General features: G+C 50.1%; 1 protein-coding gene across 6 annotated transcripts in view; it reads right to left on the bottom strand.

Annotated features, from left to right (window-relative positions):
- The window catches only part of MKX (mohawk homeobox), a 48666-nt gene extending 37538 nt beyond the window's left edge, over positions 1–11128 (bottom strand). For 4 of the 6 annotated variants that reach the window (XM_064405847.1, XM_064406024.1, XM_064406135.1 and 1 more), the window contains exons 1-3: positions 10554–10692; positions 10079–10325; positions 8001–8160 (exon numbers count right to left, since the gene is read on the bottom strand). In XM_064405847.1, coding sequence (XP_064261917.1) covers positions 8001–8160; positions 10079–10260 — 342 coding nt within the window. In that variant the 5' untranslated portion in view covers positions 10261–10325; positions 10554–10692. Of the gene's footprint in view, positions 1–8000; positions 8161–10078; positions 10429–10553; positions 10693–10799 lie in introns of those variants that run through there. The other 2 variants (XM_064405955.1, XM_064405893.1) reach the window with 2 other exon arrangements.
- Positions 11129–12147: the final 1019 nt, after the last annotated feature.

Raw genomic sequence — 12147 nt, 5'->3', positions numbered from 1 at the left:
GGAATCTCATACAGGAAGGCAATTTCTGGCTTCCCACCCTTCCCAAGTGTTAGTAAAACCACATTATCACAAGGTTTCAATTAAGGTGTCCCAAATACCAGTTTTATATTAATCCTTTTTTTTTTAATTTTAAAGATAAAACCCTGAACTTTTAATATGAACCTTTTAATATGACCCTTTAATATGAACCTATTACCAACTTCCTAAATTAAACTAATATCTAATATTCAGGAATTTCCTTTGATATTTATATAGGCTACAATAAGGTTGTTAAACAGAAAAATACATTCTAAATTTGTATATATAAAGGCCCAAATTCTCCCTTGCACTTTAACAGAACTCTTAGCCTGACAAGCCGTGGGCATCAGGAAAGCCTTACACAGAGGATAATGCACTTTGACTCACTGCAGAAATCCACCATTTGCTCTACAGAGAAGCTGATTTTACAAACTCTTTTTGTCATGGACAGTTTAAAATACAGTAAAGATGCAACTCCTCACAAAGTGAACTACTAAACAATAGTCTGCTTTGTCTTCCTTCCCAACTTCAAAGCATTTTCAAGAGTTTGACTTAGCAAAACGGATTCATGTCAGTATCCCTCTAGCATACAGGTTCATTACAAAGTCAGGCTCAAACACAGTATTTCACAGAGTTTTAGCCTCTGAATGAACAAAAAGGCACAGTCTACCCTTCAGTGCCAGCAGTGCTAATTAAACCACCAAATGCCATGTGTGTACTTGCAGTGACTTTGCATGAAAGCACACCTGAGCAAATGCTGGCCTTGATTCTACTGCAACTCAAAAAGATAGAAAATAGAAAATACTGACAACTCCATCTTTACTATGAGCAAGAGCAGAGGCAAGTGACCTATATTACAATGATATTTGCTTAATGATAAATAAGGTGTTAAAAGTACTATTTAACCCTGCCAGTGCATTTTGACATGACCTCTGCAAGAAGGAGGCAGAGTAGCATCACTTGCAGAGGAGGATGTAAAGAGTGTTAGCAGCCTACAGCCCTGTTCACATCTTTGTGCTGTGAACACCCACAAAGAGAAAGCCAGGCTACTGTCGTCATATTCTGACCTGGGAATGATCACACCATTTGATTTACATCAACCTGCAAAGCAAGTTCATACATGTTTTATCAATACATGCTACCCCACCTAACAAACTGTAGACCTCAGTGTTGGATTTTGGCCCTAGTTTTGTCATCTGTCTGTTGTAGCTAAGGTCACTGTATAAATCACACAGAAGTATCTGTCTAATTATTCTGGATCAATAATCTAAAGTGATTATGACAAAAATAAATACTACATGCCTAAAGAAAAAGCAAAGCTTCAGTTCAGAATCCCAGCTAGAACTCAGCAGTGGTGCCTTATGCCTGTCACTTTGATTTTACCTAAAATTACATTTACATGAAACAGGGTTCCACTGAAAATACAGTAAGCAGTGCACCAGTGCTCAGATGGCAAACACGTAACTTTACAAGCCGTGTAGTTTACTATGACAGGTTAGAAAACCAAAACTGTAGCTGGCAAAGTAATTTTAATTTTCTTCTGAGGTTACTTGCTTGTAATTTTCGTATTTACACAGTAATTTTTACAGTAAATGAGATAAGGTGGGCTGGAATCCATGTACTTTCTAATGCTGTTAGCAAAGTCACTCCAGACTGCTCAGCTGAAGCAGCAGTCACCTGCTGCATGACAGTGTAATTCTGAAATCAAGTATTTAACAGTAGAGATGGATCAATCCAGCATCCCAATCAACAGGATTGCAGTTACTGTAGCATTTTACCAAACTGACAGCTTTCCAACCTCTCACAATAAAGATTTCATTATGCTTCATTTTATTACATATTGAAATTTTTCACCAGTGAAGTGCCATTTACAGAAAAGATAGGGTAGTATTAGTGTGATTCATACATAAAAGCAATTAAATTTAGCAGGAGTGATTTTTGTATGGTACTCTTGGTTTATTTTGGGCTCATTCTTCCCATGCCATTCCTTTGCTTTCTGCATATCAATATGAAAAGATGAATCATATTTTAAGTCTTCTGCTATGAGAGAAGGGAATAGTAGTATTTGATCATTATTTCATAATGAGATAAATATATTGCACCTTGTCCTCCTGCTCTGTATGGAGCAGATGATTTTAAGTGCCATCACACACCACACACAAGACACTCAGGGGATCAGGCCCAGCCAGCAAGGATTTGTGAAAGGCAGGTTCTGCTTGACCAACCTGCTCTTCATCTATTGACAGTGTGATCCACTTAGTAGATGAGGGAAAGGCTGTGGATGGGTCTACCTGCACATCAGTAACATCTTTGACACCATTTCCCACAGCATCTCCTGGAAAAGCTGTCTGTCCATGGCTTGGATGGGTGTGCTCTTTGCTGGGTAAAAAAAAGTTTGGGTGACCAGGCCCAGAGAGAGTTGGTGAATGGAGCTACATCCAGCTGGTCACTGGTCACCAGTGGTGTTCCCCAGGGCTTGGTATTGGGGCTGGTCCTGTTTAATGGCTTTGTCAGTGATCTGGATGAGGGATTGAGAGCACCTCAGTCAGTTTGCAGAGATATCATGGTGGGTGGGAGTGTTGCTCGAGGGCAGGAAGGCTCCACAAGGGATCAGTACAGGCTGGATCCATGGGCCAAGGCCAGCGGTATGAGGTTCAACAAGGCCAAGTCCTGCTCCTGGTTCACAACAACCCCTGCAGTGCTACAGGCTGGGGAAGTTGGATGGAAAGATGCCTGCTGGAAAAGGATCCGAGGGTGCTGTTTGACATCAGCTGAACATGAGCCAGCGAGTGTCCAGGGGCCAAGAAAGCCAATGGCATCCTGGCCTGGATCAGCAATTCTGTGGTGTCAGAGACTGGAATCCTTTGGCATACGGTCTGGTTTGCATTTTAATTCAGGCAGAGGCATTTCTAACAATTTTAAGAACCAGACCATAACATGTAGCCAGCAGGACCAGGGCAGTGATTGTCCCCTTGTGCTTAGCACTGGTGAGGCTGTAACTGGACCAGTGCTGGGTCCAGTTCCGGGCCCCTCAATTCAACTCAGGTGCTGGAGTGAGTCCAGGGAAGGACAATAGAGCTGTGGAAAGGAGCCCAACTCTGACGAGGAGCAGCTGAATGAGCTGGGGGGGTTTAGCCTGGAGAAAAGAGGCTCAGGGAAGACGTTATTGCTCTTTACAACTACCTGAAAGGAGGTTGCAGCCAGCTGGGGTCAGTCTGTTCTCCCAAGTGACAAGTGATAGGACAAGAGGAAATAGCCTCAAATTGAATCAGGGGAGGTTTAGATTGGATATCAGGAAAAACTTCTTTACAGAAAGGATTGCCAGGCATTGGAACAGGCTGTCCAGTGAAAGTTACCATGGTTGAGTCACTGTCCCCAGAGGTATTTAAAAGAAATGTGGACTGGGTGCTTAAGGACATGGCTTAGCAGTAGACTTGTCAATGCTGGGTTATTGATTGGACTCAATGATTATAAAGGTCTTTTCCAACCTAAATGACTCTGTCATTCTGAAAGAACCTCAAGACAGCTTTTAGAAGAGAAACCTTTAACTAAAGCATGAAGCAGCAAACTCACTCTAGAACCTCTTATCTCAAATGCAATTACAACAAGGTCCATTAAAGCCTCTGAAGAGAGAAAAGTTAGTCAAATCCATTTAAGAGATTTTTAGGCTTAATCTATGATGTGGTAATCTCTAGCTGCTTTCCAGCTTTTGGGCACTGGTGCATGTTGCTGGAAAATCCTGATTTCTAAGACATGATGAGAGTCAACACCTCTGTCACCCTCCAGTCCTGGACAACCTCCAGGTGTGTGGACTGGAACAGGCTGCATGGGCACAGGCTGCCCCAGTCAGCACACTCACCCAGACCTCCAGCCACCACCCGCCTCCTTCAAAGACAGCAGCAGTTTTACCACTCATTTCAACCAGCCCCAAATGTTACCTTGTCTATCCATGTGGTCTTTAAAAACCTGCCTGTCCACTGCTGTAGGTCCCACTCACAAAGAGTGCCAGTTTGCAACAGGCTTACCTAAAGCATTACAAAAAGGAACAACCAAAGCTGCCAAAAACATCCAACCTTTCCCATGGTCCCAAGCTGCGCTACTGTGATCTCCAAAAATAATAAAAGAACAACAAAAAAATTAGATAAAAGCCAGTGGGAAAGTCTTTGTCACATAAACCTCCCAAGAAGTAAGTATCTTGAAAAAACACATGATGAAACTCGCTATTCTTGCAAAGTAACAATCCTGTAGTTCTTTGAGAAGTAAAAAGACAAAACCCAAAGGGAACGATAATAGATGTGCTTTCCAGCATTCATTTTTTTACAGTAGTTCAGTTGTTCTCTAAGAGCATCAGGTACTTATATCAGCATCATGAAATATTGACCCTCTGGCTTTACTTCTGAAGACATATCTTCAATTTTATTGTAATTTGTTCTGCTTCAGTGCTTAACAGCGGCCAAACTTTTAGAAAGGGAACAGACATCAAGTGATTCTCCTCCTCCAGTAATCCAGATATGCCTTTATAAATCTGAATATTATTAAATCCATAGCAGCACATGACTGATATACAAATCTTTGTATTGAAAAACTTTCTTTCCAACAATACACACATTCATATTTCTTTCTGGAAGGAATATACTGCCATTTTTCTTTTTTATTTCACAAGAACATCTAAACCAAAATTTAAAATAAAATAAATCAAACAGTGTGGTAATAATACAAATGAAAATGTAGCATATTAATAGGACAAGTTATTGGATTCTGAATTGAAATCTAATTGGAGTAAAATATAAAATGCCTTTTCAAACTATATTGCTTTTTTTGTTTCCTGCTTTGGCAGTTGTGGAAGTAGAAAACTTTGGACTGCTGGACTGAAATCTGCAATAACATTTGCCTTGAGGACTCCCAAAGACCTTGTTGGCCTGCACAGGAGTAAGTCAGCCCAGAATTTGCCCCAGGTTTTGCTACTACTACTTAAGAAACAAGATGATTTATGATTCCTGCAGAATCCTACCTCCTTGAAAGAGTGACTTTTCTTCAGCACTGCAGTTGGACATGCATCTGGAACAGTCCCCTCGCTGTCCCACTGCACCCAAGAACAGTGGGGTAGGCCAAAGTATTAGTAAAGTAGAACAAATTAATTTAAAATCAGCCAACTGAGTGATAGAAAGACAAATGAAAATAAAGTTGTGGAAGATTTGACATGCAGACATAAAAGTTATTAGTCATTAGCATGTAATTAGTTTGTTCTTATAACGAAAGTAAAAAATAACAGGGATGGATGTTCACCTCTCTCACAGAAGAACTGGTTTTATCTACACCATGGTTCTGAAAAAAGGTCCTTTGGATAGATGGAATAAGGTTGATTAGATGAAAGAAAAAGCACAGGGAGGAGAGTTACATCTGTATGATCAACACTACTGTGACCACACCATCTTCCAGGCAGCTGCTGAAGACCTTTTCCAAGGTCATCAGTCAGGTGAAAAACAAAAAAATACCCCAACCATTCATTACCTAAATGGGATTTTGTCAGAAACTCAAAGAGACATTCAACAGTATCTTTTGCCTTTCCTATGGCTTGTGACAACAAGGTGTCAGCATGTGAGGGATGCTGGGAAGAGGCAGCAGCTGTCAGCAGACAACAGCCTCCACAGGAGGGGAAAGCTGGGGGAGCAAACACCATGGGACAACACTGAGAAATGCAAAAAGTGTAGGAAATATGAGACAGGTCAGCAAATGTGAAGGCATTTAACCCAGAGGAAACATCATACACCGATTCCTGGGTCTCCAACAATGACCAAAATTATTACTAGATTAGAAAAACAATTTATAGGCAACCCTTGTTGATGCTTTTGCAAAGTGCCCCTCCTGGGACAGAAGCAAAGCTTTCCAACAAACTGACAGCCCAGTCCCAAACCTGCTCTTGGTTGTACTGCTCGTCTGAAAAAGCACAGACTTCAGGAAAGCTACTTCAGATGTACCCAGTGTGACTGGGACCACACCCTGGCATGCTCTCCCTCACTCTTAGAGAACAAAAATTTGGAACTGAATTACAATCTTGTTCTTTTTGAGTGTCCAAAAAGTAGGTGTAGGGTGTGTGTTGTTTAGCTCTTTGTGGCTCAGGAATTACTGCTGGTGCCAGACATATGTATTTACATCTCATACAGATGCTATCGAATTCCTGGATTAAAAGAGCATTGCACAAAAAAGATGAAAAAAACACCTGGGATTTCTCTTTGATGTTGTGCTTCTGTAAATGAAGATTGATATGCCTGATTGCACAGTTCTTTCAAATATTACAGTTCATAGAAACAAAACTGGTCAAATTCAGCTTCAGCGTAAATCCACTAGAGTGACAGGGGTCTAACAGAGCTAAAAGCAGCCCTCCCTGATTCTTTTTCATTTTATACTACTCTTTATGTAGATCATAAAAGTCTGTGGAAAAGTGGCCATGGCTCACTTGATGCTTTTATAAAGGCTAACCTTTCTTATCCCCATCAGGATTTATCAAAGCTGCCACAAAAGAAAACCTGCAAAAACCCACCAGTTCTTCTTCCTTCTCTGTTCATTCTGAGGGATTTCTAAAAGAACAGCAGAACTCCTCAAGATGTCATTAATGTGAAAATGTCCCAACACATATTCTGGATATATGTTTTAAATCTCATGTAAAAATACAGGGGTATTCTAAGGGCCATAGTCCAATAAAATACTCCTATTGAAATGTGCCATTGAAGGGATAGTGTTTATGTAATCATAGTTTAAACCTTTCATGTATATTTTTTAAAAGCAAGAGAAGTTGTTCTAACTATATCTTCCAGTTATAACTGGCATTTTCTGAGACATTAATATTATTTTTTGTCAAAGCTATAGTGTTTTTCCTAGTGCAATAGTTTCATAGTGAGGTACTGAAGTGTAAAAATTTCCCATTTTGCCATTACTAGAATTGAAGTTCATAGCACAGTTTTTTTGGTTTTTTTTAAGGGTCACTCAAAATAATAAAGCTGAATTACCACCTGTTTTTTCTAATACTTTAGGTTACTTTGATCTCTTTGTGCTCTTTGCAAAGTGACACATAATGTGTTAGGCAGAGTGATGAGGACCCAATCCTGCAAACACATGGATTTCATTTTATGCACCTAGCAGTAGCTTGCAGTAAGGAAATTAGATTATTCACAATGCATAAATCTTTGCAGCATCCAGACCTGAGATAGCATCACTCGGCAACTGATAGCATTTAACACATATTTCAGAGTAGAGTACCAGATGGCAAAGAGAACAAAGAAGTGAGATTTATAAACATTCGCAGCAAAATTTATGCCTCTGACAAAAAGAAAACTGCCAGTCACTTCAGGGGAGAATTACCTGAGAGCAAAACAATTACTCCCCATGTCTAACCGTATTAGAATGATAATTCCTGCAAGACTGTGTGTGCTGAGCCAGTGCACACAGTGTGTATGGTAACGCTGATGTCTGTGCAACAGGTGATGACAATTATTATCACAACAATAGAACAGTTTCCATCCTACCCCCTTTTCAAAAGGGAAGAGTAGCTCCCTGAAATTTCCTCAACAATTTCTATTCTGTGCTGAATTCTCCCGTGACTGATATTTTTTACTTGAGAATTTTTAAAGACTAAGCAAACATATTTTCATCGTATTTATGAATGAGATGAAAGGATGAGGGCATCTATTGCAAGGAGCGCATGCACACATTTTTGCTGATTGTCTTTAGCAGCTCTCCAGCCACGATAGCTAAGATGTGGCAATTCTTGTTTGAGAGAGACAGTCCTGCTAGGGCGGGGGAGCCCAGGGGAGAGTGGAAGAAGGATGTGCACAGGACCCCTGGTCTTGCTGGCTGCACCGATGCTCCCCAATACCCAGCTCAGCTCACTGAGGAGCTTCGGCAGATGCTGTCCCCATCCCTCCCGTCCATGAAACGCCTCGGAGCGGCTTTTAGAGGTGGGGGAAAGGGGTTCCCTTCCTTACCTGCACCAGGGTCATCTGGGAGCCGAGGGCCAGCAGGATCTTCTCCGTCTTGGTGGGGTATGGGTTGTCGCGGTGCTTGTAGAGCCACTGCTTGAGCGGCCGCGCCATGTCCTGCAGCGCCTGCCGCTTGTGCCGCACCTTCCCGCCGCTCTGCCGCGCCCTGCCGCGGAGAAGGGGCGCTGAGCACCGCACCGGCGGGACACCGGCCCGCTGCCCCGCCCGGCCCCGGGCCCTGCCCGCTCCCCGCCCGGCCCCGCGCTCCCTGCGCGGGTGCGCTACGTGCGCCCCGTCCGAGGGGGCACCCACCCAGCTCGGGGTGCCCAGCCCTGCCCGGAGAAGCCGAGCCCTGCCCTCGCGGACTTTCCACAGCCGCAGCCCTCGGCCCGCACGATGCTCAAGAGAAGGTGATGCCACCAGCTCCCCGAACTCCCCGCGGAGGGTCCGGGCGAGCGGGCTCAGAGCTGCCGAATGGCCGCGGCAATGCTGCGGGCCCCGCGGGGATTTCAGCGGGGCCAGGGCTCCGCCGGTGCGAGGGCGCCGATGCTTTCGGCGCTCGGCACCTGACAGCCGTGTGGCCGCTCTGTGTACGGAGCCGCTTCCCAGCTAGACCCCGCAGCTGCAGTGCGCGCTACCCCGGGGCCAGCCCGGCCTGATTCCCCCGCCCGGGTTTATTTCCCGCTGATGCTCAAGAGTTACCCGGGGCACCGAGCAGCTCCTGGATCATTTCTCCCCTGGGAGCCGGCGGCGAGTGCTCCTGGAGGAGCTGGCCTGCCGCTCCCAACGCCGCCGGCAGCGACCCGAGGCAGCCCGTAAAGCCCCGCGCCTGCGAGTAACAGCGTATGCGGGGCAGCAAAACGCGGGTTCCGATTAAAAAAAAAAAAAAAAAAGAAAAAGAAAAAAAAAGTCCCTTTAAAATGAAGGGCTACAATAAAAAGTGAGCGAACAAAACGGGAGGAATGCCGAGGAAAGCCCAGCGGCGGGCCGGGGCCGGCGGCAGCGCAGCGCGGGGCGGCAGAGGGCGCCGCGGGGCCGGGCCGGCGCTCCGGGCTCGGCGGCAGCCCCGCTCCGCCGCCACCGCCGCGGCGACATCCCGGGGACACACACCTGCGTCCTCCCGCCAGCACCGCCGCTAAAACCGCCAGCTGATGCAATCGCTACGGTGGAAACTGGTCAGTACAAGCAGCTCCCCCGGACTCCTCGGTTTCGCAGCCGCCTGACTGCGCTCCTCGATCTTCACTTTCTAACGCTGACCCGAAATGTCTGGTCAGCGCACGCCAGTTCAACCCTCCGAGCTACGGCTGTCAACACGCCAGAGCCCGCACGTCCTCTCATCACCTTCTATTTCACCTGTTCCAGCTCCAAAAAAATTCTGACCCAAAAAACCAACAAACCTAACACCTCACCCCCCCCCCCCCCCACACAAAAGAAAAAAAAAAACAAAAAAAACCGGCTTCGGGCGGCTTAGCCGTTTTAGCGCACCCGATCCTAATATTACGTTATCCACCCCCGACAGGCATCGTACTAGTCCGTTCTAAATCCCATCCCTGGGAACGCACGGACAAGGCAGCCCCATCCCGCCCGTTCGCCAGGCGCGCTGCGAAGCCGCGGGGCCGGCGGAACAAGAGCCGGGGCCGCGGAGCGCCCGCCTCAGCCCCGCTGCCCCGGCACTGCCCGCGGCACCGGCCGCGCCGCCGCCCCGTCCCCCGGCTCGCACACGTCCCGCCTGGCGCCTCCGTTCTGGAGACTTTAAATACATGAAGCGCCCGAACAAGCCGGTGGAGCCCCGGTGTTCCCGGTTGCTTCTGCTCGGAGGCAGAGGGGGAGGTCAAGCACAGCAGGACAGGAGCGCTCTGTCTGGTACATTCCAGCCCAATCGGACGCCCCTGCATCACCTATTGCCGGAATTTCCCACCGTAGCTGTGGAATGAGAATCCCAGAAAATACGAACCCGGGGCCGCGGGCAAAGACCCAGCTAGAAACCCATCTCGCAACCCCGAATCGGCGGCGCGGCGGCCGGGAGCGCGGGCAGGGCCGCCCCCGGAGCCGGTGCGCGGCGCGGAGTCGAGCGCACGGCATACCCCGTCCGCCGGTTGCGCAGGCTGAGGCTCTCCTTGATGGACGGGCTGTCGGGGAGCAGCACCTCGGCGTGGTGCGGGCCCTCCACCACCCCCACGTAGGACCGGCCGCTCCGCTCCCGCTCCTTGGCGTCCTCCTCGAAAAGCACCTGGCCGCTGAGCTTGCTGAAGACGATGGTGTTCATGGTGGGGGGCTGGGGGCCGCCGTCGTGCTGGCCGCCGGCTCCGAGGTGCGGGGGCTCGCTGTGCGCTGCGGGGAGGTGGCAGCGGTCACCGGGCAGCCGCGCCGAACCGCCGAGACCCGCCCGGCGCGGCCGGCGGGGGGGCAGCGCGGAGGCACCGGCGCCGCCTGCCCACCCACGGGGGGAGCAGCCCGCCCCTCCCACGGCCCGGCCCGCTCTCACGGCCCTCCCTCACAACCCCGGTCCGCTCCCTCGGCCCGGCCCGCTCCCACGGCCCGGCCCGCTCCCACTCGCACCTCGCCGCCAGCCTTCGCCGTGCTCTTCGCTCTCTGTCGCAATAGTTTTCTGTCGGCTTCGGTGTTTCTGTCTCGCTTGCTCTCTCTCTCCTTTTTTCCCCCCCTTTTCCCTTCCCTTTTCCTCCCTTCCCCTCCCCCGGAATGATTTTCCCCCTCCCCGAACGGGGAGGGAAACAAATTGTTTTTAACGACCACCAAATGCGCAGAGCCGGCGCCCGGAGGCACGGCGGCCGCGCAGCCACTCACACTGTCGGGACTGCCGCTGCCCATCCCGGGGGGAGTCGCCGCTGGCCCGGGGACCCCGGCAGCCCCAGCCCGGGCAGAGCGGCGTCGAGGGGCGCTGCGTGGAGGGGCGGGTAGGAGTCCGGCCAGGGGCATCTGAGGGTACGGCAGTGCACGGCTGGGCAGCTCACCGCCTGTATGGGGGAGCCTGCCGGGGAAGGCGGCTGAGGACACCGGCTGGTGTCACGCTGACCGCAGGAAAGGCGTAGCCACAGCCCCGTGCCACTCATTAACACCGGTGTTTAATAATGCCATGCCAGGAACCATCTCCTACCACGCTTCCCCGTGTTCTCTTGTGAGTCGTGTGTCCCCCCTACCAGCCCAAGGGTCGTAAATTAGCCCTCAGTCCAAGCCGGGAGACAGCCCCGTTGCCTTCAGCATCCCCGGCGCGCTCCCGCCGAGACACGATGCTCAGTTACCGGCGATGTCTGCGGTCGCCCCCGGCCCGCTGCCGCGGATGTGCCCCTGTTCCCCCGGCCCGCTGCCGCGGATGTGCCCCTGTTCCCCCGGCCCGCTGCCGCGGATGTGCCCCTGTTCCCCCGGCCCCGCCGCTCCACATCCCCCGCACCCCCGCAGCCCTGCGGAGCAGCACCCGCCCCCGCCGGTATTAACGTTTTGCTTTTCTGTGCGCGGAAACGAAGAAGATGGCCACAGTCAATATTTACAAGGATGTAATTCAGACGGTGTTTGACCGCCGCGGGTGAACGGGAGCAGCCGTCTGCGCCTGCGGGCCCGGCGGGACGTGCGCGGCGCGGATCCCTCGTGCGGGCACCAGCCGCCACTCCACGCTCTCCGTGACGCCTCTCTGTCCCTGTCCTTGTCCCCGCAAGCGTGGCCCCGAAGCACCTGAGTCTGCATGCCGCTGCCACTCGTATCCCCCCGCCCCCGACCATCAGCCTGGCCTCGTTCCCTCCCGTTTTCCTGGGCTGCGGAGGGTACGCGGAGGGCGCGCGGTTCTCCGCTGGACTGGCGCTGCAGCGGTGGGGACGGAGGGGACAGCGTGCTGCCCTCCGAAGACCCCCGGCCCCCGGGCTCAGCCGCCGTGGGCTCCTTGCTGGGGCTCACCCCCATCCCCGCACCCCGCCGAAAGGGGCGCGTGACGTCACTGCCACTCTCGGTGACGTCACACAGCCACAAGCATTCGGGAAAGGGCTCCTGGAAGAGGGGCAGCTTAGCATCGGGATTCACCGACCCGATTGTAATTCCTCCATTTGCTGATGGGAAGCAGGGGAGAGGTTGGGGAAGGGCAATGCATTGAAGACGGCCCAACGTCCAGGGAGAAAAATTACTGTTCCCAGAGTGGCAGGAAAAG

Source organism: Passer domesticus, chromosome 1, assembly GCF_036417665.1.
Source record: "Passer domesticus isolate bPasDom1 chromosome 1, bPasDom1.hap1, whole genome shotgun sequence".
NCBI classification, from domain to species: domain Eukaryota; kingdom Metazoa; phylum Chordata; class Aves; order Passeriformes; family Passeridae; genus Passer; species Passer domesticus.
The sequence above is the reverse complement of the archived record's forward strand: the minus strand, read 5'-3'. Positions and strand labels throughout refer to the sequence as shown.